At 42.8% G+C, this 23,873-nt stretch overlaps 1 protein-coding gene across 1 annotated transcript in view; it reads right to left on the minus strand.

Moving 5' to 3' along the window:
- GUCY1A2 (guanylate cyclase 1 soluble subunit alpha 2) overlaps positions 1 to 23,873 on the minus strand; it is a gene marked incomplete at its 5' end in the record, with an annotated part of 323,383 nt that overhangs the window by 277,284 nt on the left and 22,226 nt on the right. Inside the window, 2 exons of the mRNA XM_032427729.1 lie at positions 8,073 to 8,194; positions 17,247 to 17,308. Of these exons, the coding sequence (XP_032283620.1) occupies positions 8,073 to 8,194; positions 17,247 to 17,308 (184 nt within the window). The remainder of the gene's footprint in view (positions 1 to 8,072; positions 8,195 to 17,246; positions 17,309 to 23,873) is intronic.

The following is a 23,873-nucleotide window of genomic DNA, read 5'->3' on the forward strand; positions in this document are numbered from 1 at the left end:
ATATATTTATATATATTTTAGGATACACAGAATCATGGGACAGAATTAAGGGTATGATAAAAGAATGTTACTGTATTATACATGTATGAAAAACCACCTCACTGGAGGTGGTAGAGGAGAAAGGCACTGACCTAAGTAACACTGGAAATGAGTGGAGTCTCTGGAACTCCATACGTAACTTCATACCCCAAAAATGGACATTAACCCTATACTCTGGTTGATAAAATCTTTTCCCATGGGCATACATATTAACAAGTCTGAAACAACTCTACATGCACACTGCAATCCAACTATTAAGTAGACTGATGGGAAGGCTAACGAGAGCCAAGCTTGTCACCGGTGTAGTAGAGGTTACAGACAAGCAAGGGGAAAAGAATAGAAGGATCCCTATGGTTGGATTACTATGGACACACATTTAGCATAAGAGAGACACAGAGGAACACATACAGAAATATTTACTGGTAGGCATATGTACGTGAGTTATATACATATACATATTTCTCTGCTCTGTCAGCTGAGAGGGCTTGGAAACAAGAATACCCCAATAGCAATAGTACTCCTAGCACCCAGATTTTGGTTTCTAACACCGATTCTCCAATAAAAGGAACCAGGACTCCTTGGATAAGCAGCTGATTCCAGGACTGGAGCAGAAAATACACAAGATGAGCCTGGGGCATCTTATAGTGCTAGAAAGTGAGAAAACGTTCAAAACACACACACACACACACACACACACGTCAAAGCACAGAGCAGACAACTCCAAGACCTGACCAGTACTCCTCAAAACCATCAAGATCATCAAAAACAAGGAAAAGCTGAGCAAGTGTCCCAGACAAGAGGAGTCTAAGGAGATATGACAAGTAAGTGTAATACGGAATCTTGAGTGGGATCCTGGAACAGAAAACAGGTTAAAAAAAAACCAAGGATATCTGAATAAAGCATGGAATTTAGTCAGTAATAATGTAGGAATACTGGATTCATTAACTGGGACCAAAGTACCATCGTAATGTAAGGTATCAATAATAGAAGAAAGGAATATGGGATATATGAGAACTTTATAAACTATCTTCACAACTTTTCTATAAATCTAAAACTATACTGAAATTTTTTAAAAATTTAAAGGGAAAAGGAAAACAAAAACCACCTACTAAAAAATTCAGCAAAGAGAACAACAGTCTGAGGAATTTAGGATGTGAGAAGTTCCCCTCCCATGCAAAGAAGTTCCAGACAAAGTTGGTAGTGGCAGAGAGACAATGCAATAGAGATAAACAAAGAAGACCAAAAAAAAAAAAAAAAAAGGAACAAAAATGACGGTCATGATTTTCTAGTAAGGAGTAGAAGCTAAGTGTGGAGAAATCCAGCAGGACCAATGGGAAAAGGCTGGTCATAGATTCAGAAGAAAATGCTCCTAAAATAAAAAAGATTATCTATGGGAGGAGAGAAAGCACTTCACATCTCTGTTCAACACACTTCCACCTTCTAAAACTGATCTGCACAAGTGAAGTTTCCATTTTTATTAATTTTACACATATTGGAGCCAGTGTGGGTCCCCCCCAGCGCCCCAAGCGGTCTCATTCCTTCTCAGACCTACCTGCCCTATCTAATCACTTCGGGCCAAGTATGCGAGCAGAGAGCAGAAAACAGAAGTTCGTTCCAATTTACATGGACCTGCTCCTCAAGACCTTGATTAGGAATTAAATTGTGTTATTAATTCATGTTATTAAATAAGATACTGTAACAACTTTCCTAATGAGATACTGTGACAGTGTTCCTAAACTTTAATAGGCAACAGCCATTAAAAAAAAAAAATGGCATAAGAAATACAACCTTTTAGAGGCTTTGTACCCCCGCAGTGAGGTCTAACGTATTAAGCCACCTAAACACCAAGATCAGCTTGAAATCTCAGCCAACAGAACTGGCATACTGTTTACGACAGCATAACTGAAACCCTGTTTGTGTCATAAGGACAAACACATCACCCCTCATTTGCACGTCAACACGTGAAATCTAAAGGAAAATACTATTTCTAAACTGAAAAAGATCCAAATTATGAAAAAACTGCCCTCTCCTCAGTACCAATGAGAAAAGTTTTGGATACTACTCGTCACATACAAGCAAATATCCCAGGTACACGTTCGAACGGTAATGAACTAAGTAAACTATGCACAGTTCACAGACCCAGAAAGCCTTGTGCAATCAGCAAGAGACAAGTGATAGAAAGTGCAGTCTCAGTCTGACGACTCTGGAAGGCTGCATAAACCACTGGAAAGAACAAGAGGTTTGCAATCAGACTGACCTGGGTTTAAATCCTGCTTCTGGGCCTCCTCGTGGCTGACAAGGAAACCTGACAAGGAAACCTAACAATTTAACATCACAAAATATCCACTTCCTCACCCACAAAAGTGAGCACCATAGACCTCCCAGGGCTGATGCAAACTTTATTCTGTGAATATCCAATACTAAGAGCAAACACTTGTGTAGCATTTGTTATTTCTCGGGCTGCCTTAAGTACTTTATATAAATTAAATTTCGTCTTCCTAACAACTGTAGGAGGTAAGGAGTTATATTATAACCATCTTACAAAATGAGAAATGTAAAGTATGGGAAAGATTAAGTAACTTGTTCCAATCCATACAGCCACTAAGTAGCTAAGCTGCAAATTCAACCCAAATAGTCTGGCTCATTTTTACTCTGAACCACTAGTATGCTATAATACCATTATTAAATCAATTAATAAATCAAGTCTCCTCCAAACACCTTAACTCTAATCCATTTCATAAACATACTGACATAATTTACTTTCAGTAAAAGAGAAAAATTATCAGTCACCAAGTTACAGTAACAAGAATTATATTAGTAGAATGTATCTGTTGCTATTGATCTTAATTCGTCAATGAAAATGTTAGGTGGTTATCGCACCAACTCATTCTCCAAGACTCTAAATACATTAATCGTGTAATTGTTTAGTGAATTGGAGTATGTGTAGGAGTTATTCCAAGAAAACCCCCAAGGTAATCTTAACCCTAAGTAAGGCTAACTAATCCTTCACAGTTTTATGGTCATTTAGAAGGCTGCTAAATGCACATTCCAAATCATAATATAAACCGAAAAGCACATACAAGTTAACCTATAAACAACAAATTATTGCTTATAAAAACCAAAAGCTCTATAACCGCTAATGATTCTGGAATGGGTGGCACATGATAGAGAGCTCCGCATTCAGAGCATTTCAGAGTCCCTGATGCCAGGAAGAGGCCGTGAGGTCTAACCCCAAAGGCCAGATCCTCCATCCTCCTCATTAGCACTTTCCCAACAAATATCCCCATGACATCAGTCCTGATTCTGACTTAAGACGTGCTAAAGTTTTTTTGGAGACAATAAAGCCCTACTCTCCCAGAGGACCTTTAAAAGAGAGAAAAGTTGGATGAATATTCTTTCACCGTTCATGTTCTTGTGAGTATTTGGAGAGCAAATGCACTTAGCAAAAGTAGCAGACAACTATACTTTGTGAATACTTGCTAAATAAATGCTGTTACTCAAACAGCAACCCCGAGTTTGCTCTCCGTTCCCCAGTAAGTGAATTACCCAGAGCGCTCAGTTCTGATTTCTATCCTACCGTGCAAGGACCTTTTTCCTACACCATCTCCTCCGTCCTACAGCACCAGACACTCTCCAAATGCCACACCCACAACCCCTTCAACGGAAGGCAAACTGGCCAGGACTGAAACAGCCCCACCAGAGTACAGGACCAAACTTAAGGCCACGTTAACATCTTTTTTTTCTATCTCCAAGGCTAAAAGGAGGCTGGGGAAGGCACTGCTCTGAGTTGATTAGGGACTTTTCACCTTGCCTATTTAGGGAGACACATCATTGATGCCCTTCTGAACAGAGAGGGTTACTTTGTTGCAAGGAAACAATTGAGAGCATGAAAGTAGTTTGGTATCCATCCTTCTGTTGTCAGGCTTATCCTGAATGTCCTAGACTCTGCCTGGGTTGATAAGAAAAAGCCAGAAGAAAACAAATAACTGAAATAGCCAAAACCTTCATTTATTTGGCATTGCATTATGTAAGGAAGCTATGCAATTTATTGTCCTTCTCCCTTAACTCTCCCTCCTCCATCTCTGTCCCCCAGTATCACCTAAGCCACAGGGCCAGGTGCTAACACTTTAGCAACAAACATGGATCACGATATTGATCCTTTAACGCTTTCTCATAGATACTCCTTTGTACCATTCAAGCATTTCGATATCCAAGAAAATACTCAATGTCGCACCTAAGAATATAAATACATTTTACAACTTTTAATTGGAGCTAAAAATGGGCTTTGCAGATTACGACTGGAAAAGCCATAATTTTTCAGGCAACTAAAATTAGATCATTTTGGTGAGCAGAAGATATATTCCAAATAAAGCAGTAAATTTCACACAGAAAGCCTCCAGCAGGGAGGGCAGAGTTCACAGCTATGTTTCTCTGTATGGCCTTTCCCAGAGTTTAAAAGCCTCTTTGGAGTATGGTCCCGCATTACCACAGGGACGTCCAGAGCACCAGCCAAAATGAGGCAAATACAGGACTCTGAGCAGTCTGTACTTAATATCCCTAATTTGTAAATGATGAGGCAAAAAAATAGCAACAACCAGTTTCTAAGCCAAAAAAAAAAAGAGAGAGAGAGAGAGAGAGAAATAAATGGCAAAAAGTTGATTGGGAAACAATTCTGTCCCGTTACTATAGCAGGGGCATGAACCACTCCATGATGCACATGTTTCCAGGGAGTCCTAGGGAGGAAGCCACAGAGCAAATACAGGGCAGAGGCCAAGCTGGTTTTCTGCAGCAAGATTTCTCCCACTCTCTGCAACCTAAAAAGCCAGCACATGATCAAACCCTCTAGAGGAATACACACTAAGCTGATAGATATGATCATTTTGAAAGAAGAAAAATTGGCTTTGCTAGTCCTATTTTCTGACCTAAGGACTTTCAATCTTTCTGGATAATAAGTGAAGTGTAAGTAACATACAGATGAGTGAACACACACATTTCTCGTCTCTACCACAACCTCCTTGTTAAGAAGACGAGAGAAGTATGTATTCCCCCATCCCAAGACACCCATCTTCTAACCATGCTCCCCAAAGGCAATGAATGTAAATCATACGGTTGGAAAATCACCCTCTGCACCCACCTAGAAGGATTCTCTGACCCTGGCTGAGACTCTCTATTCCCAGGCCAAACTCCCTCACTCAAACGATGGCTTCCTCTCTCATGTCCTGCTCTTCTGTTCATGGAGTTGATTGATTCTTGCATTCTCATAAATGATTGCACAGGAGAATTTAAATGTCACTTAACAAGAGGAAATCTGAGCAAGCCGAGATCAATCATAGTTCAGTGACTTGTTGAAAACAAAGCTTTCATTGGCTCTGACCAGTAAAGCTGTTACCTTTGTCCTGGGCAGTCTATACTGCAAGAGTCATGAAAAGACAGAACTCAAAAGAGAAAAGATAACACTCAGGCACCTCATTGCCTGTGGGATCCATGCCAGTCTCTGGTCAACAGATTGCAGACATTTGGTTTTATTCTTCAGAAATGTAAGTTTTACAAGATTATGCTTTTTACATTTTAAGAACAACCCATTAGGACTAAGGGGAAGATAAATCTAACCTCTCAGGGCGCCTGGGTGGCTCAGTTGGTTAAGCGTCTGCCTTCAGCTCAGGTCATGATCCTGGAGTCCCAGGATCGAGCCCCGCATCAGACTCCCTGCTCAGCGGGGGGTCTGCTTCTCCCTCTGCCTCTCCCTCTGGCTCATGTTCTCTCTCGTTCTCTAATAAATAAATAAAAATCTAATCTCTCTTGTCTATTAAAACCACTCCTTCCCTAATAGCATCAGGTAGTACTGCTTGAGGCTCTTCTCGCTCACGACTGAGGGAACTCCACAGGCAACGAAGCTGTGCTTGGTCAACAGCGTCCCCTGGTGGTTACCGCACCACGGTCGTCCCTAGAGTTTGTGGGACTCGGGGCACACCCATGTGCAAGCCAGTGCAGATGCCTTTAGCATCCTCATAGACTTATCGTGAACACTTCCCACCCCCTCTCATTGGCAAGGTGGGGAGCATAAGGCAAGGAGGTGTGAAGGGCAGTGAAATATTTACAAACTGAGTAAGTCAAGAGCCACTTTTCAAAACAGTATACATCCCTCTGCCAAGATTCTCATGCATCCCTTCGTGGGGCATCATCTTAGCCCACCATGTCTCAAGAGCAATAAATGTTAGTGATGGAGCTGGGTTTTCTTCCTTTTTTTCGTCATCAATCTAAATTCATTCCATTTAAATGCCCATCTTTTATTGGAGGTTAGGCCTTCCTATTTTGGAGAGAGTTAAAATGTCCCTTCTTTTATAAAATGGTGGCATTAAAACATGATCACTTTAACAAATTATCCTTACTTGACGAAGTTGGCAACCTTATTTTGTTTTGTTTTGTTTTTTTAACTGATGGACAATTCTTGAAAATAAAAAAACTGTAAAAAGCTCTTGGGTAATGCCAAACCCCAGCGCCCATTTATTCTCATCCCTCCTCTTCTGCAATAATTAAGTTTACTGGGGTAGCAGGACATCCCCGCAGTCGTAGTGAGACTAAGGTAAATAAATCCTTGGGTTTCCTTTTCACTGTCCATCACTCCCTTGCTTATATTATAGACAAACCACCCCTCACAAAAGGTCCAAGTTCTTAATAGAATATTTTGTTTGCCCAGGATGAAAATGTTATCACTGGGTAGATGTCATCAAGACTCCAATGTAAAAGCCAGATCTATCTCTGGGAGTCAGGTATGTTTAGAAAAACCTGGACTAGGACTAGCAAAACCTAGACTCATGGTTTGAGGTCACCTGGAATCTGTTTGTAGGAGGGAACCCGAGGTCTCCCAAGAGAGCACTTACTCTAAGGGGGAAAAGAAAATCGGGCAAACAAGTTTGCTGGGTCTTCATCATCAGACCCTGAGGGAAAGGGGATTCTGAGTTCTACACAGAGTCGGTCACTAAGACTTGTTGTTCCCCACCAACATTCCACAGATCCGTCTGAGTAATAAGGAAAAGGGAGGATTCCCCAAAAAATTGAAAAAGCTTTTTTTTCTTTTTTTAAACTAAAAACCCATGTACGACATTAGGGCAAAAAATACCCCTGCAATGATATCTACTTTGCATATAATAAAACGTAGCTATCACACACCAAGAACATCAGATAGTAAGATAGGACAGCTCACTCACGGTGCCTTAAGGCAGCATGATTCGGTACAGCTTATAACATCACCTCTTAGCCCTGTTGGGAGCATCCAGCAACAGTCCTGCTGTCATGAACACTAGGATCTTCAACATGGACACACGCACACGCAGGGACAAAGATCTCAATAGATGACCTGCCTCACTGTCTCTGAGTTGTTGAGTCCACTAGGAGGACGTGAGAGCCACCCTTCCGCTCCAACCACGGCCTCTCACAAGTAACAGAGTGATAATAATATTAGAAATAATAAGATATTAGAAATCATGGGCTCGGAGAGGAAGATCCCCAACTTCAGTCGAGGTTAAGAGCCAGAAAAATATGGATCACAGGAGGCTAATACCAACATACCAATTCCAGGTTTCCCTGGAATGTGAGTATTCTTATTACTATGTTTTTCAACCTCCAAGTAAATGGCAGGCATGTAATTTGCACTTAAACATCTCCAGGAGTGTCAAAATCAAATCACTTGAAGACAAGGTCTTCATCTTCCTTTGCCTTCACCTCTAAACCTCCCATTAGTAGAAAATAAATGTTTTTTTTTTTTTTTAAAGATTTTTTATTTATTTATTTGAGAGAGAGAGAGAGCGAGAGAGAGCACATGAGAGGGGGGAGGGTCAGAGGGAGAAGCAGACTCCCTGCTGAGCAGGGAGCCCGATGCAGGACTCGATCCGGGGACTCCAGGATCATGACCTGAGCCGAAGGCAGTCGCTTAACCAACTGAGCCACCCAGGCGCCCGAAAATAAATGTTTATACCTTACTTTCCACCTTCCCCTCATTCTCTCTCACCCATATTAATATATAGTTAATATACCGAGTACATTAGCAGCGCACTGAAGAATTCCTGAGACATCTTCAATTTCCTCTTTGTTGGAATGGTCTGCACGGGAGCATCTGTTGGAGATATTGTGGAAATTCCTTTCTGCATCCCTGTAACTAAGAAGAAAACAAAATTAGCATACGGAGACCATTTTTAAACCATCTGCGAATGCACTTGTATGCGTACACACAAGCACACGCTGTCTGTGCCCCCGGGGAAATTGCATTTTAAAGTAACGGCAGCTTTTAGACACCGTTTCGGGCATAAGCCACCACTAACACCAGCATTCACGGTGCGGACCGGGAACTGGAGGCCGCCGTTAGTAAGGAAGCTCTGGGTGAGAAACACAAAGCAGGAGAGCCGGAAGAGCCCGCAGTTTGCACGAGTGTTTCCATTTCGCCGCAGTGGGTAATCCGTCCCTATAGGGAAGATGCCGAGCAAAAAGCGTACCTCACAGTCCTTGCTCGGTGCATGGGCGCGGGGTTAGAAGTAAACTCGTCTTAACCTCTCGCACAGTCAAGGGGGGAGCAACGTGGTGCACGGATGACAAATTCGCGAAGTCTGACAGAACGTGAATAGGGTCTTACCATTGTCTATCTGGGAGACTTGGGGCCAAGTGACCTCATGACTGTGGGTCTAACTAGCCTCCCCCATAAAATGGAGATCCTCCCCCGCCCCACGTTCTTGCGAGGACAGAATGACAAAATGCCCGTGTCATCAGGTGTTGCCTGGAACTTCTCCAGTTGCCTCTGGATTGGAGCCAAGGCACCAACGCTGAAGACAAACAGGGACCTAAGGCTCCACGTTCCCCAAGAGTAGCCGTTCCCGCCAGAACTTAAGAAAGGACTCGAGTCACTGCCATTGAGAAGCAAAGGAATGAAACAAATTTGAAAGGCAATCCTTAGGGGCACCTGGGTGGCTCAGTTGGTTAAAACGACTGCCTTCAGCTCAGGTCATGATCCCAGGGTCCCGGGATCGAGCCCCACATCGGGCTCCCTGCTCAGCGGGAAGCCTGCTTCTCCCTCTCCCACTCCCCCTGCTTGTGTTCCCTCTCTGTCTCTCTCTGTCAAATAAATAAATGAAATCTTAAAAAAAAAAAAAAAAAAAGAAAGAAAGAAAGAAAGGCAATCCTTAGAAGAGTGAGGAACTGGCCTAGGAAGATAGTGCAGTTATTAGTCCTCCCCTCTCCTCCAAGAAAAAGAGAAAGGACAAGTTTTCTGCAGAAGCCCAGCTGGGGAAAGAGGGTCCACCCTGACTGAGATTGGGGGCTGGGTATCGCATCCCACCATGAACGCTTGCCGAGGTAGCCTAATTCCTGAGTGGAGGGAGAAGGTTCCAGAGTTATTAATGGGGAAAAGAAAGAGAAGCCGACGGAAGCAGCCTACCATACCTCCACTTGGCAAACAACAGGCGTTTCCCACGGGTGAGGGAGATACGAGGAAAGAGACGGGTGCTTTCCCTGTCCCCGCTGACTACCTTCCCCACCTAGAGGCCGCCAGCAGGAGAGGGATCCCGGCGGCCAGAGTGTGGGGTACAGTCCTCAGGGCCAGGAGTAGGGCCATCCGATGCAGTCCAGGCAGGACATGAACCTGACTGACGGCATCACAGCCAAGACAGGGCTGTCACAAACATCAGTGAATTAAAAAGGGTTTCTGCCATTTTCCATTTCATTCCTGCCTGATACATCAGAAGAGAGAGGAACCCAGAAAGGGGCAGCCTGGACCGCAGCAGTGAGAAACCACAGGATACCCCCTCTACACTGCATTCCCAGTCCCTCAGGCTAAGGCCTGACACAGGCAGAGGGGAGTAAGGGTGAGATTGGATATGGGATTGAAGGTGTGAACTCAGCTGGAGTGGACTTCATACTCCCTGGAAATTCCCAGAAAGCAGGGCAATCTGCCCGAGCTAGCATCACAGGGGACCCGTCCTCGCATGTTTGAAATGACTGAAGAGAAAAAAAATAACACGGCCTCGTGTTTTCACATCTCGCCGAGATCAGACCCCAATAAACCAGGTTGGCAAAATGCTCAATACGGTTTCCAGAATGCAGGAATCACTCAATAAAAGGTGGAATGGGGAAGGCAGTCATTAAAAACAGACAAATACAGGGTTATTGTAAAATCAGGCTCCCTCATTTTAACTGGAATGACCACAGACAAATTATTTTTTCTCATAGCCTCAATTTTCTTATCTGTAAAATGAGCTTTATACAATGATCTTATGAAACAGATGATCAGGATTACAGAAAAAATAAGATGTGAAGTGCCCAGTACATTGCCTCAAAAACAGTGATCAATCAATAAATAATAGCTTTTACCTAACATTGTTTTCATTCATTCAGATAGATATTCTCTGTAAATATATGAAAAAGAAGCTAGATCACTTTCTAGATAAAATACTGTAGAGCCACACAATCTGACCATGACCATAAAACAGCATTCGAGTTTGTTTCCAGAATAATCAGGCTTCACCCACTTCTTGTGTTCTATGGAAATTACTGTAGCTTAATCCCTATTCAATTGTCCAAAGGAAAAAAGAACAGAAGGTTGGCTGTGTACAAAACAAACACGGGGCCCACAGTGATAACTGGAATAACAGAATTTAATTTTAGATGACTATAGGAAATGTTGTCCCAAACTAATAGGTTGGCAGCAGGCCCACCTGTGATGGGCATAATGATGCTTATGCTTGAAAAAAAAAAAAAAAAAAAGGACAAAATGAGTGGCATGATTCTGAACACCTATTTCTTCATACTTCAGTTTTTAAAATATAAAATGATTGAACATTACATCCCAGGAAGCCGGATTATCATGTGTTTTCCAATCGTAGTTTTAAAGACATCTCTGCTTTGTCTGCACTGTCCTAATCCCAATCCATCCTCGGGAGCTACGGATGGGGAGGGAGTCTCGCAGTATAAACACGGGTGAGAGTGGCTGGTGAGGCATTCTAGACGCAGAAATTTAGATGAAGAAAAAAAAAAATCCAAACTCTGTGACAAGAAGCTGCAGCTAGAAGACGAATGGAGCATGTTTAGCTCCTGATGGTAAACAAAGGATTCCAAACTTCTACAGACTCAAGGATCACAGGGCAATAATGCAGAGGGAGGGCAAAGGGGAAGACAATCCAACAGTGAGGTACGGAAGAGTCAGAGACTAAGAGTGGCAATAATAATAATTCAGTGAACACATTGAGGACTTTTGTGTACCAAGCACTGTAGTACTTTACATGATTCTGTGACCTGAGGTTATCATTATCATTTCATTTAACGTCAGCCCAACCAACCCTGCTATTACTACCATCTTAAAAATGAGAAAACGGAGGCTCGCAGAGGTTAGGGCATGTGCCCTAAACCATTCAAAAGCAGAATCTGACTTTAAATCTAGTAAATCTGCCCTGTGGTAGGTCTACTCCCAAGGCACGTTTTCCCAGCCCTCAGCTGTAAACCACAGGACAAAGATGCACAGGGACACAGCATAATGGCAAGAATGACATCAGAGGAGAGAGTCCTCATAAACCAGACTTCCCTCAATCCCGGTGCCTTTGAATTCTGAAGGTGAACCTGGCCTGCCTCCCACTTACCCCTTGTTTCCCACTGTTCTTTCCAAACCACACTGTCCGGGAAGCGAGCCCATCCCCTAGAAGCCTGAGTTACAGAGACGTCCACGGAGATGTACGCTCAGCGCCCCTTTACCTCATTTTACATCGAGGCCAGAAGACGATGCTAGAGGACCAGGACGCTGTTCGGGTGAGTGCACTCATGCAGTTTACAGAAAAAATAAATAAAAATATAAGAAACTTACCACGAAGTCAATCTGACACACAGCGGCAAAACATTAAGCATAAATGAGAAATTAAGCAAATCAGTAATATGTATGCTCTACAGGAAAGGCTCTTGGCATTAGAAATGTAATGGATCCTGGAGAGCATTTCGAGCGCTCCTTTTATACCCCCTTCCAAGAACAATCTACTCTTTTATCCACTGTACACATACCTCCATGTATTTACCTCCAGGGTGCATTTCTTTCATTTATTCACTCCCCCCTCTCCCCAAAAAACCATGTAAGTCCCTCCTATGAACCAAGCAATTACAAAGGCATAGGAACACAGAGGTAAATCATTTCGATAAGTCAACAAAACAAACTCTGATAAGCACTACAAAAAGTAATAGCAGAGAGGAATAGAACACAAAATGATCGGGGTTGGAGGTGGAAGTAGGGGAAGGAGGGTTTCTCTAGATTGGGTGGCCAGAGTACATTTTTCTGAAGATAATGACATTTAAACAGAGACCTGAACGTATAAAAAAAGTAACCCATGCACACATGGGGATGGGCCATTCCAGGAAAATGGAATGGTATATGCCAAGACCCTGAGGCTAAGCAGAAGTTGGGAAACCCACAGCCGCCTGGCCGGGCAGGCAGGGAGTGAAAGGGGAAGCGGAGGGGGTAACAGAGAGGTGAGTGAAGGCAGATCACAGGAACAGTTCAGATTGCGGTCTATCACAGTAAGTCATGACATGGGTGAAAGCAGGGATGTCACAGCGTAATACCTAGCCCCACCGCACCAGTCAGCAAGGTTATCTGGGAACCGGCTAGAAACGCCACTCTCTGCGAGCACGGGATACATGGGGTCAGAAGCCCTGGGAGTGGAGTCCAGCCATCTGGGTTGTAACAAGCCTGCAGGTGGTTCTAATGCATGTTAACACCTGAGAACCGGCGGTCCGACGTGAGAAAGTGGCATGATCTAATCTGTTTAACCACTTTACAGTGGTGGACATGCCATGTTGAGGGACAGGGGTAGAAGCCACAACACTAGGTCGGGGTCTGGATCTAGAAGCCGCGGTGACAGTGCAAACAACTTGAATGATCTCTATGAGTAAACCCGTCAATGAGAGATTGGACAAGTTGAGGAACAGAACAAACGTTTAAAGACAAAGTTCCCGGGGCGCAGAGAGGCTGTCTCCCTCCCTGACAGAGGCTCCACGGGTTACTCCCTCCCAGTCCTCCATCTGCGTGATCCTTTGAACAGCTGCTCCCTGCAACCTAGTCTACATCGTGGAGACGAAAAAGCCTCAGAGAGTTTCTATGAACTACTGGTGTGAGAATGCATCGAGGAGCAGTAGACAATCCCGAGGCTCTGATAAATAAAGCAGGTCCAAGGGCAGTTTTAAAGGAGAGAAAAGGGAGGCTGGGAGGCCAGTAATTAGAGGCTGACTTAAGAAATTAAAAACAGGAGGGTTAGTGCCCTTCTGGACATGGATGGAGCTAGAGAATATCATGCTAAGGGACATAAGTCAGTCAAAGACAAATACCATATGATTTCACTCATATGTGGAATTTAAGACACAAAACAAGGGAGCTGAAAGGAAAGAGAGAGAGAGACAAACCAAGAAACAGACTCTTAACTACAGAGGAAACACTGATGGTGACCAGAGGGGAGGTGGGTGGGGGAAACAGGTGATGGGGATGAAGGAGGGCACCTGTGGTGATGAGCATCGGGTGATGTATGGGAGTGTTGAATCACTGTATTGTACACCTGAAACTAATATTACACTGCTAACTGGAATTTAAAGTTTTTATTTTAAAAAAATAAAAAATAAATTTTAAAATAAATGTTTTATAAGAAATTTTTATTTAAAAATTAAAAATTAAAAAAGAAGGGCTAGCTCATACTCCTTGTTACCCAACCTGATTCATCCTCACAACCTAAGGCACCTAAAAGCTGAATTACTTCAAGACAAACCTGAGGCAAAGCCCTGCTTTAGGGATTTGGAAAACCACCTCTGTCCCATCCTCACCCCGCCCCCCAGAACTATGTAAACTAATACTCAGCACTTCTTATCAATTGCCTGAAATCCCTTTAACTGGAAGGAATACATTCCTTTTCAGTTAGAGATAAAGAGCCTTACCTGTGTCTTCCCAAGAGGAACTGCACACAGGTGTGGATACTTAATTCAAGTGCTCATCATAATAGATGCTCTCCTGTTTCAGTAATAAAGAGAAACAGCAGAGACAGGGAGGTGGACAGGGATGCCAGGACAGGCGGAAGAGGGAAGACAAAGTCGCGAAAGGCAAACGTCACAATCCTGCGGCTAACCCGCTGGTTTTCTCTTCATGAGCACATGACTAAAGGCAGTGAGCAGCCCACACCCAGGTGAAAATGTGTTCACAGTTCTCTTTGGAACCGGCCGGACATCAAGACACCTCTTCATCATCCGAGTCACGTGCACCGTTTTCTTTACACTGTGTCTGCAAGAAGCAGAACTAGAAAAGACCATTTTGGGGCCACGAATCACCACAGGCTTGGTGTACGCAGACAGAGCAAACAGGAGAGTTGAGGCAGTAATTTAGATAGAAGAGAACTCCATCTTGATGCGGGAAACAGAGGCAGAAAAGAAATTATTAAATGTCCTTACTATCTACAGCCCATTGACAAGTCCTTGAAACCAGCAGAGTGACATTCCTCTAGGGACTCAGCGGCTTAGATGTCAATGCTTTGCTAAGGGCAAAAGACAATCTTAGCCCAACCCCCAGGATCCTGGAAGTCTATCTTAACATAAAAATTCCTTTGGAAACTTCCTTTAACTCTACCCACCAAGCTACATGTTGGCAATCATCTCCCAAGCATGTGACCCACTGATAAACATCTGAAGGGTCTCATGACTCAGGTTTTATTAAACAGTAATAAACGCCCTTTTCCTAACAACAGCTAGCCCCCTCGAGGTCCTGGAAAGCTTGCCTCCAAAATTCCTTAAGAGACTTACGCTCTCCCTAACCCCCTCCCAGCTTCAAAGTATATAATTAGCCCACTCCTCACGACCCCAGTGCAGCTCCTTGTGCCCACCGGTCCTGTCCCCGTGCTTTAATAAAACCACCTTTTTGCACCAAAGACGTCTCAAGAATTCTTTCGGCTTCAAGCCCTAATGTCTTTTCCTATGTCACATGTTACTAATGGAAAAAAGAATCTTCTGCTGATTATGATAATATAGTTTAGTTACCTCTTCTGATCATAGTTCTAAGACTCCCATTCCAATTTGCCGTGAAGACATAGCTTGGTTCGCAAATGAGACTTGGACCGGTTATGATTTCATTTCAAAACAGAGAGGGCATTCACTATTCCAGGAAATGCTTTGCATTTGATTACTGGTATTGTCTTAAAATATTAAAAATAATAATAATAAACATAAAAGCAAACAAATACATAGTGCTCACCACACACAGGAAACTGTTCTAAATATATTGACTAAAATTTAATCCGAATACCACACTGTGGAAGCAGCAGATCCAATGAGAGTGATTAAGTTTTATTTTAGAATATGTGGGGAGAGATTAATTTGACATCATTTACCTCCATTAGGAGAAACCATTTAAAATCACAAATGGCCTCAAATTAAAAGCCATCTCATGAGTTTAAATAATATGCTTTTCCTAGTACTGCACTTTTGAGAATTGATGTGACAATGTTTCAAAGCAATTCCCTTTGAAATGACAATTAACATAATCACCAAGTACTTAAGGTATACAGCATTGTACTAGGTACCGAGATTATTTTTCCACCATTTTCTTCTGTTTTTGTTTAAAAAAAAAATCACACTATATCCCAATAACCAAAAATGCATCCTTAATCCCCATGGCATTGACTATTAGCCCCAAATGTTAAATGATGCTCAAGAGCACCTCAAGACGTATCAGGGTTTGAATCTTAACTCCTCAAAAGTTCTTACAATCTTATACAAATAAGTAACGGTAGTGCATACAGAACACTAATGATGTGAATTTAAAATATGCACCACCTCTCCTGTCCATGAGTTTCATTCCTTTATTTTAAGCTAGATTGCATCAGAAAGTGAATTTAGGCTTCTGTATTTCCAACTGCTTCCTCCCATAGCCAATCGAAAGTATACCTTACACTGATTTGGAGCTTTCTATGTACAGAATATGCTCATTGAAATGACCTCATTTAAGAGCTACCCTACAACCCAGCAACTGCACTACTGGGTATTTACCCCAAAGATACAAATGTAGGGATCCGAAGGAGCACGTGCACCCCAATGTTTATAGCAGCAATGTCCACAATAGCCAAACTATGGAAAGAGCCTAGATGTCCATCAACAGATGAATGGATAAAGATGTGGTATATATATACAATGGAATATTACGCAGTCATCGAAAAAATGAAATCTTTCCATTTGCAACAACGTGGATGGAACTAGAGGGTATTATGCTAAGGGAAATAAGTAAATCAGAGAAAGATAATTATCATATGATCTCACTGATATGTGGAATTTGAGAAACAAGACAGAGGATCATAGGGAAAGAAGGGAAAAATGAAACAAGACGAAACCAGAGAGGGAGACAAACCATAAGAGACTCTTAATCTCAGGAAACAAACTGAGGGTTGCTGGAGAGGTGGGGGTAGGAGGGATACAGTGGCTGGGTGATGGACATTGGGGAGGGTATGTACTATGGTGAGTGCTGTGAATTGTGTAAGACTGATGAATCATAGACCTGTACCCCTGAAACAAATAACACTGTATGTTAATAAAAAAAAAACGACCTCATTTATCCATGGCATCTAATCCTCAATTAGTTGTTACCATCATCGTCATCCTTTGCAAAACAGGTGAAGTTACTTTAAAGTTCCACGTGCTGGTGAGGCCATGAGCTCCTGTTTCTTCATCTTGTCTTCTTACTTTACCCCGTATCACAACGATGTCAAGAAATGCAAGATGAAAGAAAACTAGGTAGCATGTGACTCTAAACCAATGCCTCTCGCTGAACCATTAGGCTTGTAATGACTTTGAGTAAAGTTTACTAAAGAATTCTAAAATCCCATTTAAAGCCTCTCGGTTGGTACCATTAAACCTTACCGTAATCCCAGGGCAAAATCATCAGATTCAATGGATGGGAATAAGAGGGTAAGAACACAAGAAGGGAAAAAAAAAAAAAAGGAAAGGCCATACCAAAAGGGAATTTCACTGAAAAGGATTAAACACAAACAGGCCAAAGGAAATCACTGTAGGGGTCCCGATGAGCCCCCAGCCCACCCTGGGAGCACAGCCAGTGTGAAGTAAGACCCACCTAGGTGGCAGAAAACCACACGCTCAACAGCTATGTTTGAGTAATTATCTTTAATTTGCCCCAAATAATGACCAAAATCCATTTTACTTACCCAATAACTTGGTGCTCGTAATACTGCAGGGTCCTCTTGAGAGTCTGCTGTATCGTCTGAGGCTGGAGAATAATAATAATAACAAAATATATTATCAGCAAAGCAGTGCCATTCCCATTCTGAGTATCAGAGGCAGCTATGTACCTTCTGATTGATCTCATACACGTTTTCGCTTTACAATATTAACCCATTACACATTTTGCCATGTATTTTCCCCACAGGAACTAATACGAGGCACTCAGCAATTACCCAGAATTTCTCAGTTTCAAGTATGATAGCATCTCCTGGCCATATTTTTTCCAATTCTCTCATACCGGGTCTTAGGTTCAATAAAACATCCACTGGCTGCCGACAATAAACCAAGGCCTTGGGGGCAACGGAGGGGAGGTGTACTGAAGGAAACGTGGGCCGTGCCCAGGTCAAACCTGACTTCTTCAAGGACCCAAGAGATTCCAAGAAGGGTTCCAAAGCCTCGTGGAGGGGCCACAAGTGCTCTGGGCAAGAAACGGGGTCTGTGGCAAATATCTAAGTCATTCCTGACCAAACAGTAGAATCCTCTCCTCTCCATGACAGCTAAAGACAGCCTTTCTTAATTCCAGATCAAGACATTTTTCTTAGACTTACTTAGGCAACAGAGCCTGAGCTTGGAGTTTCTGACCCAGGGAGCCGTGAAGATCCCAGAACAAAGATTTAATTAAGAAATCGTGGTAAGAACCTAATTTTCAGTGGCAAGAGTGTGGATTTTTTAAATATAAAAATGCAGAGTCAATCGGGCAGAGCATAGTCTATCACAGGCTTATCAAAAGATTGATTCATTATAGCCATGGATGAATTTTAGGGGAATTTAAGGACTCCGACACTCTGTTCTCGAGATGTGAGGCCGCACAGTTGGCCATCTCGTGGGCTGTCACTGATTAACCACACGAACCTGGATGAGGTCTAGAAAGGTCACTGTCTTAAAACAGGCAATTTAAAAAAGACTGCAGAGGTTGTTGTCCAGGTTCCCTTGAACGCCTTCCCTATTCACCTCTCTATGGAAACATCCAGGACAGAGTTAGCAACCTCCCTACCCAATACCCTTCCAAGTTTCGGCCTCCATCTTGGCAGGAAAGGGTTATTCTAAAGCCAGGGGAAAGTGAACTTCGATTAAATCAAGGGCATCCACTGAAATCTATTCTACGCTACCCTTTCACTGAGCAAATCTAAGGCTCCCCTTTAGCCAAACCAAATCAGAAATTAATTTTAGGAGGAATCAGCCTCCCAATGTTCAAGGAAATAGGTACCGGGCGAATGCTTTCAACAGCTGTTTTTCATTTATATCACGTTAAAAAGATGAACAGGAGGCTTCCAACTGGTACAGATGTCTCTGCTCTTCGGGATGGAATCAAAGCAAAGTAAATAGAATGTACCTAAGGAAAAAAAATCATGTCTGAACCGAGAACTAATGGAGCTGCTGAGAAATCTAAGGAGGACGAAGCGGACGCAGCAAGCCTAGTGCACAGGAAAAGCGTGCTTTCACAAAACTGGACGCGAGGCCAACCCAAACCAAGTCGTTATCAGTCACTAGCTCAGTACCCCTGGGATCGGGGCCTCTTGCACTGGCTTGGCAGTTGGTGAGCTAAGATAACTTTCTCTTTGGCAACATGCCCTAAAAGCAGTGAATATGCACAGAGGGATTATCCTTCCAATAACCTCTGGTCACAAAACATGGAACAGAAAGCAGGAACTCGAGTGCACAGGGCCAGTAAAGACCAGAATGACCTCATTTGTACATAAGGACATTTTTTTTCCTGCACCAGGAATTTCCCAGTCATTAAAAAGCACATGATTGTAAGAGGAGTGGAGCCTTTTAAAGAGCTGACTTTTTTCCTTTTGTGAAGCAATTACTTTTCTTCCCCAGCAGGAGTTAAATTTATAGTTTCCAAATACATTAAAAAGAAAACATTCTCTGGGCATATCCAACAAAGCTTCAACTTGGGAAAGCATTTACATACTTCCTGTGGCTTGCCGAAGCCAATGGGCACGTTCTGAGGGTCTAAACCAGGAGCCTGGAAGCTGGGTGCAGAGTGTCTCCTCCTCGTCAGCAAGCCACGCTGACTTCCACACACACCTGACTTCCCAGAACATCTTATCACCGTGGATTCAGTGAATTCTCTCCAGAGTTTCCCTGACTGCTCAACCAATGGCTCTTATCAGTGAGAGACATCTTCATGAAATCTCAGTGTCTCTCTGACCTGAATAAAACAGCATGAAGTGAAGACCCACATGGGGGCCAAAGCCTTCCACAGGGGTGACTCCTTCCTGGAGAGTCGTAGGGTACATTTCTTAGTGTTCACGTACACCAGTGATGCAAGTCAGTGTGTTAGTGGGAAAAACGGGGGCTTTGAAGATACGCCGACCTTCTCTTCTTTAAGAATGCAACTCTGCACCTGTCCCTTACTCAACAGGTCCGCAGGCCAAGATCCCATTCCTCTTACCTGTATCTGTCCCTTCCTTGAAGAGGGAATTTAGAAACACGATTTTAGAAAAGAAGATTTAATATCAAAGTGAGTTCAAAATCCAGCTCTGTGACTCACTAGCTAGATGACCTTGCGCAGTTTACTTAAGCTCTCGAGATCAATTCCTTATGTAGACATTATTTTTCATGGAAATTAATTCAAATAAAGCAAAGTCTCTGATGCACAGTAGATACATAATAAATGATAGTTATGACGATGCTCAGCTGAAAAACATGGCTCCTACCCTCAAGAGTCTTGTAATCTAGCGGAGGAGCACAAGTTAGGCTGTCCACCCCCCAAGTGTAATGTTTCAAGATTCTTATCACCTAAAAAAATCAATAAAGCTACCATTACCGCTACCCGTGAGAGAGTGCCAATTTCAGTAGACAGAAGAAACAATTTAAAAAATGGCAGCAGAAAGTATAAATATTTCCAATGAAAACTTCAGATCAGTCCAGAGATGGTGATAAAAGCAGAATTTTGAAAATGAAGATTGAGGACAGACCCAGAAAGCAGGCTGACAAGTGGGAAGGACACTGAGGCGGCACAGCTAAGCTCAGGACCCCAACATTAAGCGTTACAGGAAGTAAGAAACAAGCCATGAACCACCTTCTCACAGACACAATGTGCAACAGAAGAACCAGGTGGCCTTATAATTTCATAGCCAGATGCTGGAGGATCTGAGAGACAAGGATGGGGAAAAAGACAAAAATCCACTCTTCCTTTCACAAAAAGACAATCAAAGAGATCTGTGATTCTTCTCTGCTCACCCCAAACTAAGAGAGAGAGAGACAGTGGTCTCCTATTGTCCCTGCTCAACACCAAGAAGCACCGGACAGGAAGACCGCTGGACAGACGAGGCAGCTATCTGGGTCCTGCACAAGGCTAGTCTGGGGTTAAACAGAAGCTACTCCGAAGCTGCCATCACGTAGCCACCAGGAGCCATCTTCATCTCTAGTCTCAGGAACAGCTTCACTCTGCTTGGCCAGCAGTGCTGACCCCGCAGACTAAATGTGATGCTCACAGAAGGTCATGGGATCCAAACAGCCAGCCCTGAAACAGTCCCAGCAGAGCCAGACGAGTGGTCCCCGAGGAGTGGGAGGAAGCCGTTCCCAGCAGCGGGCCTGCAGGCTCAGCAGCCCCGCGGAGCCTCCGGCAGTCCCTGCTCTGGAGATGCGCACCAGATGGACGGGGGACCGGGCAGGAGGCAGGCAATCAAGACGCGTGCGTGCACAGGAAACACACTTGTCACCAGATAGAGCAGACGTTCACCTCAATTTTAGAGATCAAGAAGTTGTGGCTCAGACCGGTTAAGTGAACATCCCGTGATCACAAAGCTAGTAAGTGAATAAACCACTGCCGGCCAGGACTGGCTTCAAAGTGTACCCTGCTTCTACTAGATGCCTAGAGGGTCCCTCTTACCTTGAACATTCTGGGATTCTATATTGTTTAATATTGGCAGCACTTCATCATGCCAAAAACAGACACAACCTCACACAATTTAAAAACAAACTTCTCCTTTCTGCTTTACGGCACAGATCCATCTGCTATAGAATTAATGGAAACCATACATCCATCCTCCTTTAAAGAAATACCTGTAAATAGCCATGTCATTTTATTTACTTAAACATGAGAAAATTAAATGAATGTCAGAAACTAAATGGTAGGGATATACATTTAATGACTGATGACTAAGCCAGTGGTTTTCTATTCTATCTGCACATGAAAATCATCTTGGGGAGCTTTTAAAAAAATAACAGCGCCTGAGCTCCACCTCCAAATTTTCCAATTCAACTGGTCTGCTTCTAATGTGTGGTCAGGGTTTAAAACCTTTCGTTTAAGGTATAAACATGATGATCAAGACCAGTAATCCTCCAGAAGCCTTACTTGAACTGAGTAAGTCAGTGTTCATGAGAACAGTTTCTTTATTCAAATATCAAGAGAAGTAAGCTTCTGAGAGCTGTACATACATAACCATCTAATTCAACACAGTTCGTTCATTAACTGTCACTAACGGCTTATAATCAAATATGAATTTCTTAAACAAAGAGCTATACTGCTTGAGGCATAAATACAGGATTTTTAAAATTTCCACGTAATTCACTCCCATGCACTTACGTCAGCATTAGATTTTGTGTGGACACATACATACAACATAACGGCTAGTGGGACAATTACTCACATCATGAGACGCGGGTTATTATTTTACAGCTAAGAAAACCAAGACACACAAAGTTTAAGTTGCCCTATGCTCACGCAAAAAGAGACAAAACCAGGGTTGAGTCTCAGGTAATCTGCTCCAGAATCCAAGCACATAATCTCCGACCTACACTGCACATAACATTTAAAACTGTATTTGGTTGAGCGCTTTACAGTTCACAGTTTCTAACGCATGTTATCCCAACCTTGCACCAGTCCAGTTGAATAGTCCGGCTGGTGCCATGATCACCATCTGACTGAAAAAGAACCAAAGTTAGAGACGTTGCGAGTCTTCTTTTGCAAGGACAGCATCTCTTCCCTTAGGAAATTGTCTTCAATAAGATAGCATTTTTTTAATGTCAACATACAATTAAAGAATCACATGGATCCAAATTAGTTGTCTGCTTCTTAAGAACACACTGAACATTCTTTCCACCGAAACTGCATACACAAAGAACGCCATGGGCAAACTCGCCGAGTCATCTAAGATTCACTTCCACTTCTCCTCCCTTAGCTTCTTCTCCTCCTCTGGCTCACCCCTTCCCTACCAGCTGGACGTCTAATACATTCAGGCTGCATTCTGATGGGCCAAATCCCTACCCCCATCACCTAAACTCCCAAAACAGGTCTCCAGAAATCACCATTACATATTCTCCTTCCTTTTCTCATCAAAATTGTCAATCCCTTTAGTACCCTGATCTCCGATGGTTCTCAGAAGGAGTCACACCTCCATTTCCTCAAAAATGTGATCCCCGGTCCTAACATAGATGTTGGTAAAAAATGAGCTTCCCTACAGGATAAAACATGGTCTGAACCACTAACAACGGGACTGTGGTAAATAGGCTTTTCAGTGAGAGTTAAACCGGGGCCAGGAGCACTTCTCTTCCTCGACATCACACTACGGGGACCGCCACATTCTCCAGGACGTAAGAGCATTTCGTGTATTAGGACATGATGTGCCAAATTCCGTCATTGAACGTGACCAAAATTGTAGCTACCCGGTCTTTATGGCTAAGCCTGTAGGCACCAATGGATCGAATGATATGGTTCGTATTACTAATAAAATTAGTCCAACAACAATAGGTCACTTCCGACAAGCTGCTCAACTATTTTGGAAAGAGATGTAATTGCAGTAATCATCAATCTTGCTAAATATGCAGACAAAATATTCACTTTCCCAGCCTCTGACTAAAGTTACTACATATAAACCCCCCCCCCCCCAAAAAATAGACGGCAAATTAAATATAGAACTTTGAGTCAGGACCTCTGAATTTCAAGCCCAGCTGTGCTACTGACCTTTTTATAAAATTAGCCAACATCTCTTCACCTGGGAGTAGGAAACCTTGGGAAAAAAAAAAAGCCTCTATTTTCCCATCTGAAAAAAGCTAGTAAGAAGTTCGTAGTTCTCAGGGTCATTTTGAGGAAAAGCATTGCAAAGTTAAGCACTTGAAAACAGAGGGTCAGATCCACCATCTCTCAGGAAGCTGGGCAGTACCATTTCAAGTGAATGATGCCAATAATTTGCTAAACAAAACTGGTAGTCCAGATAATTAATCACAAAAAGCAAAAGTGGTAAGTGTGCTAAAAGAAAAAAAAAATGAAAGCTAGAAATGCCCTCTAAGGTAGAGTTCTTCCTACCCACACTGGTGGAAAATCTGCATGATTTCCTTCAATCTCAATTTCATTCTCCTTGTGAACACAAGTATACATCTGAGTGGCCCCACGAGAGCTTAGGGTGAAGGCTGACATTATGCTGATTGACCCATACAAGGCTTCAAACTGATGACCTTGGCCTTATTAGAAGTATGTTCTAATTAGCAAAGCACAGTGGTTATAATCATTGTAATTACTGATTGTAACTGAATATACCTACCATATAATCGACAGTATAATTAAGTCTTCCTATACAAAGTATGTTTGCTTTCCAAAC

The sequence above is a fragment of the Phoca vitulina genome, unplaced genomic scaffold (assembly GCF_004348235.1).
Source record: "Phoca vitulina isolate PV1807 unplaced genomic scaffold, GSC_HSeal_1.0 scaffold38, whole genome shotgun sequence".
Taxonomy (NCBI): Eukaryota; Metazoa; Chordata; class Mammalia; order Carnivora; family Phocidae; genus Phoca; species Phoca vitulina.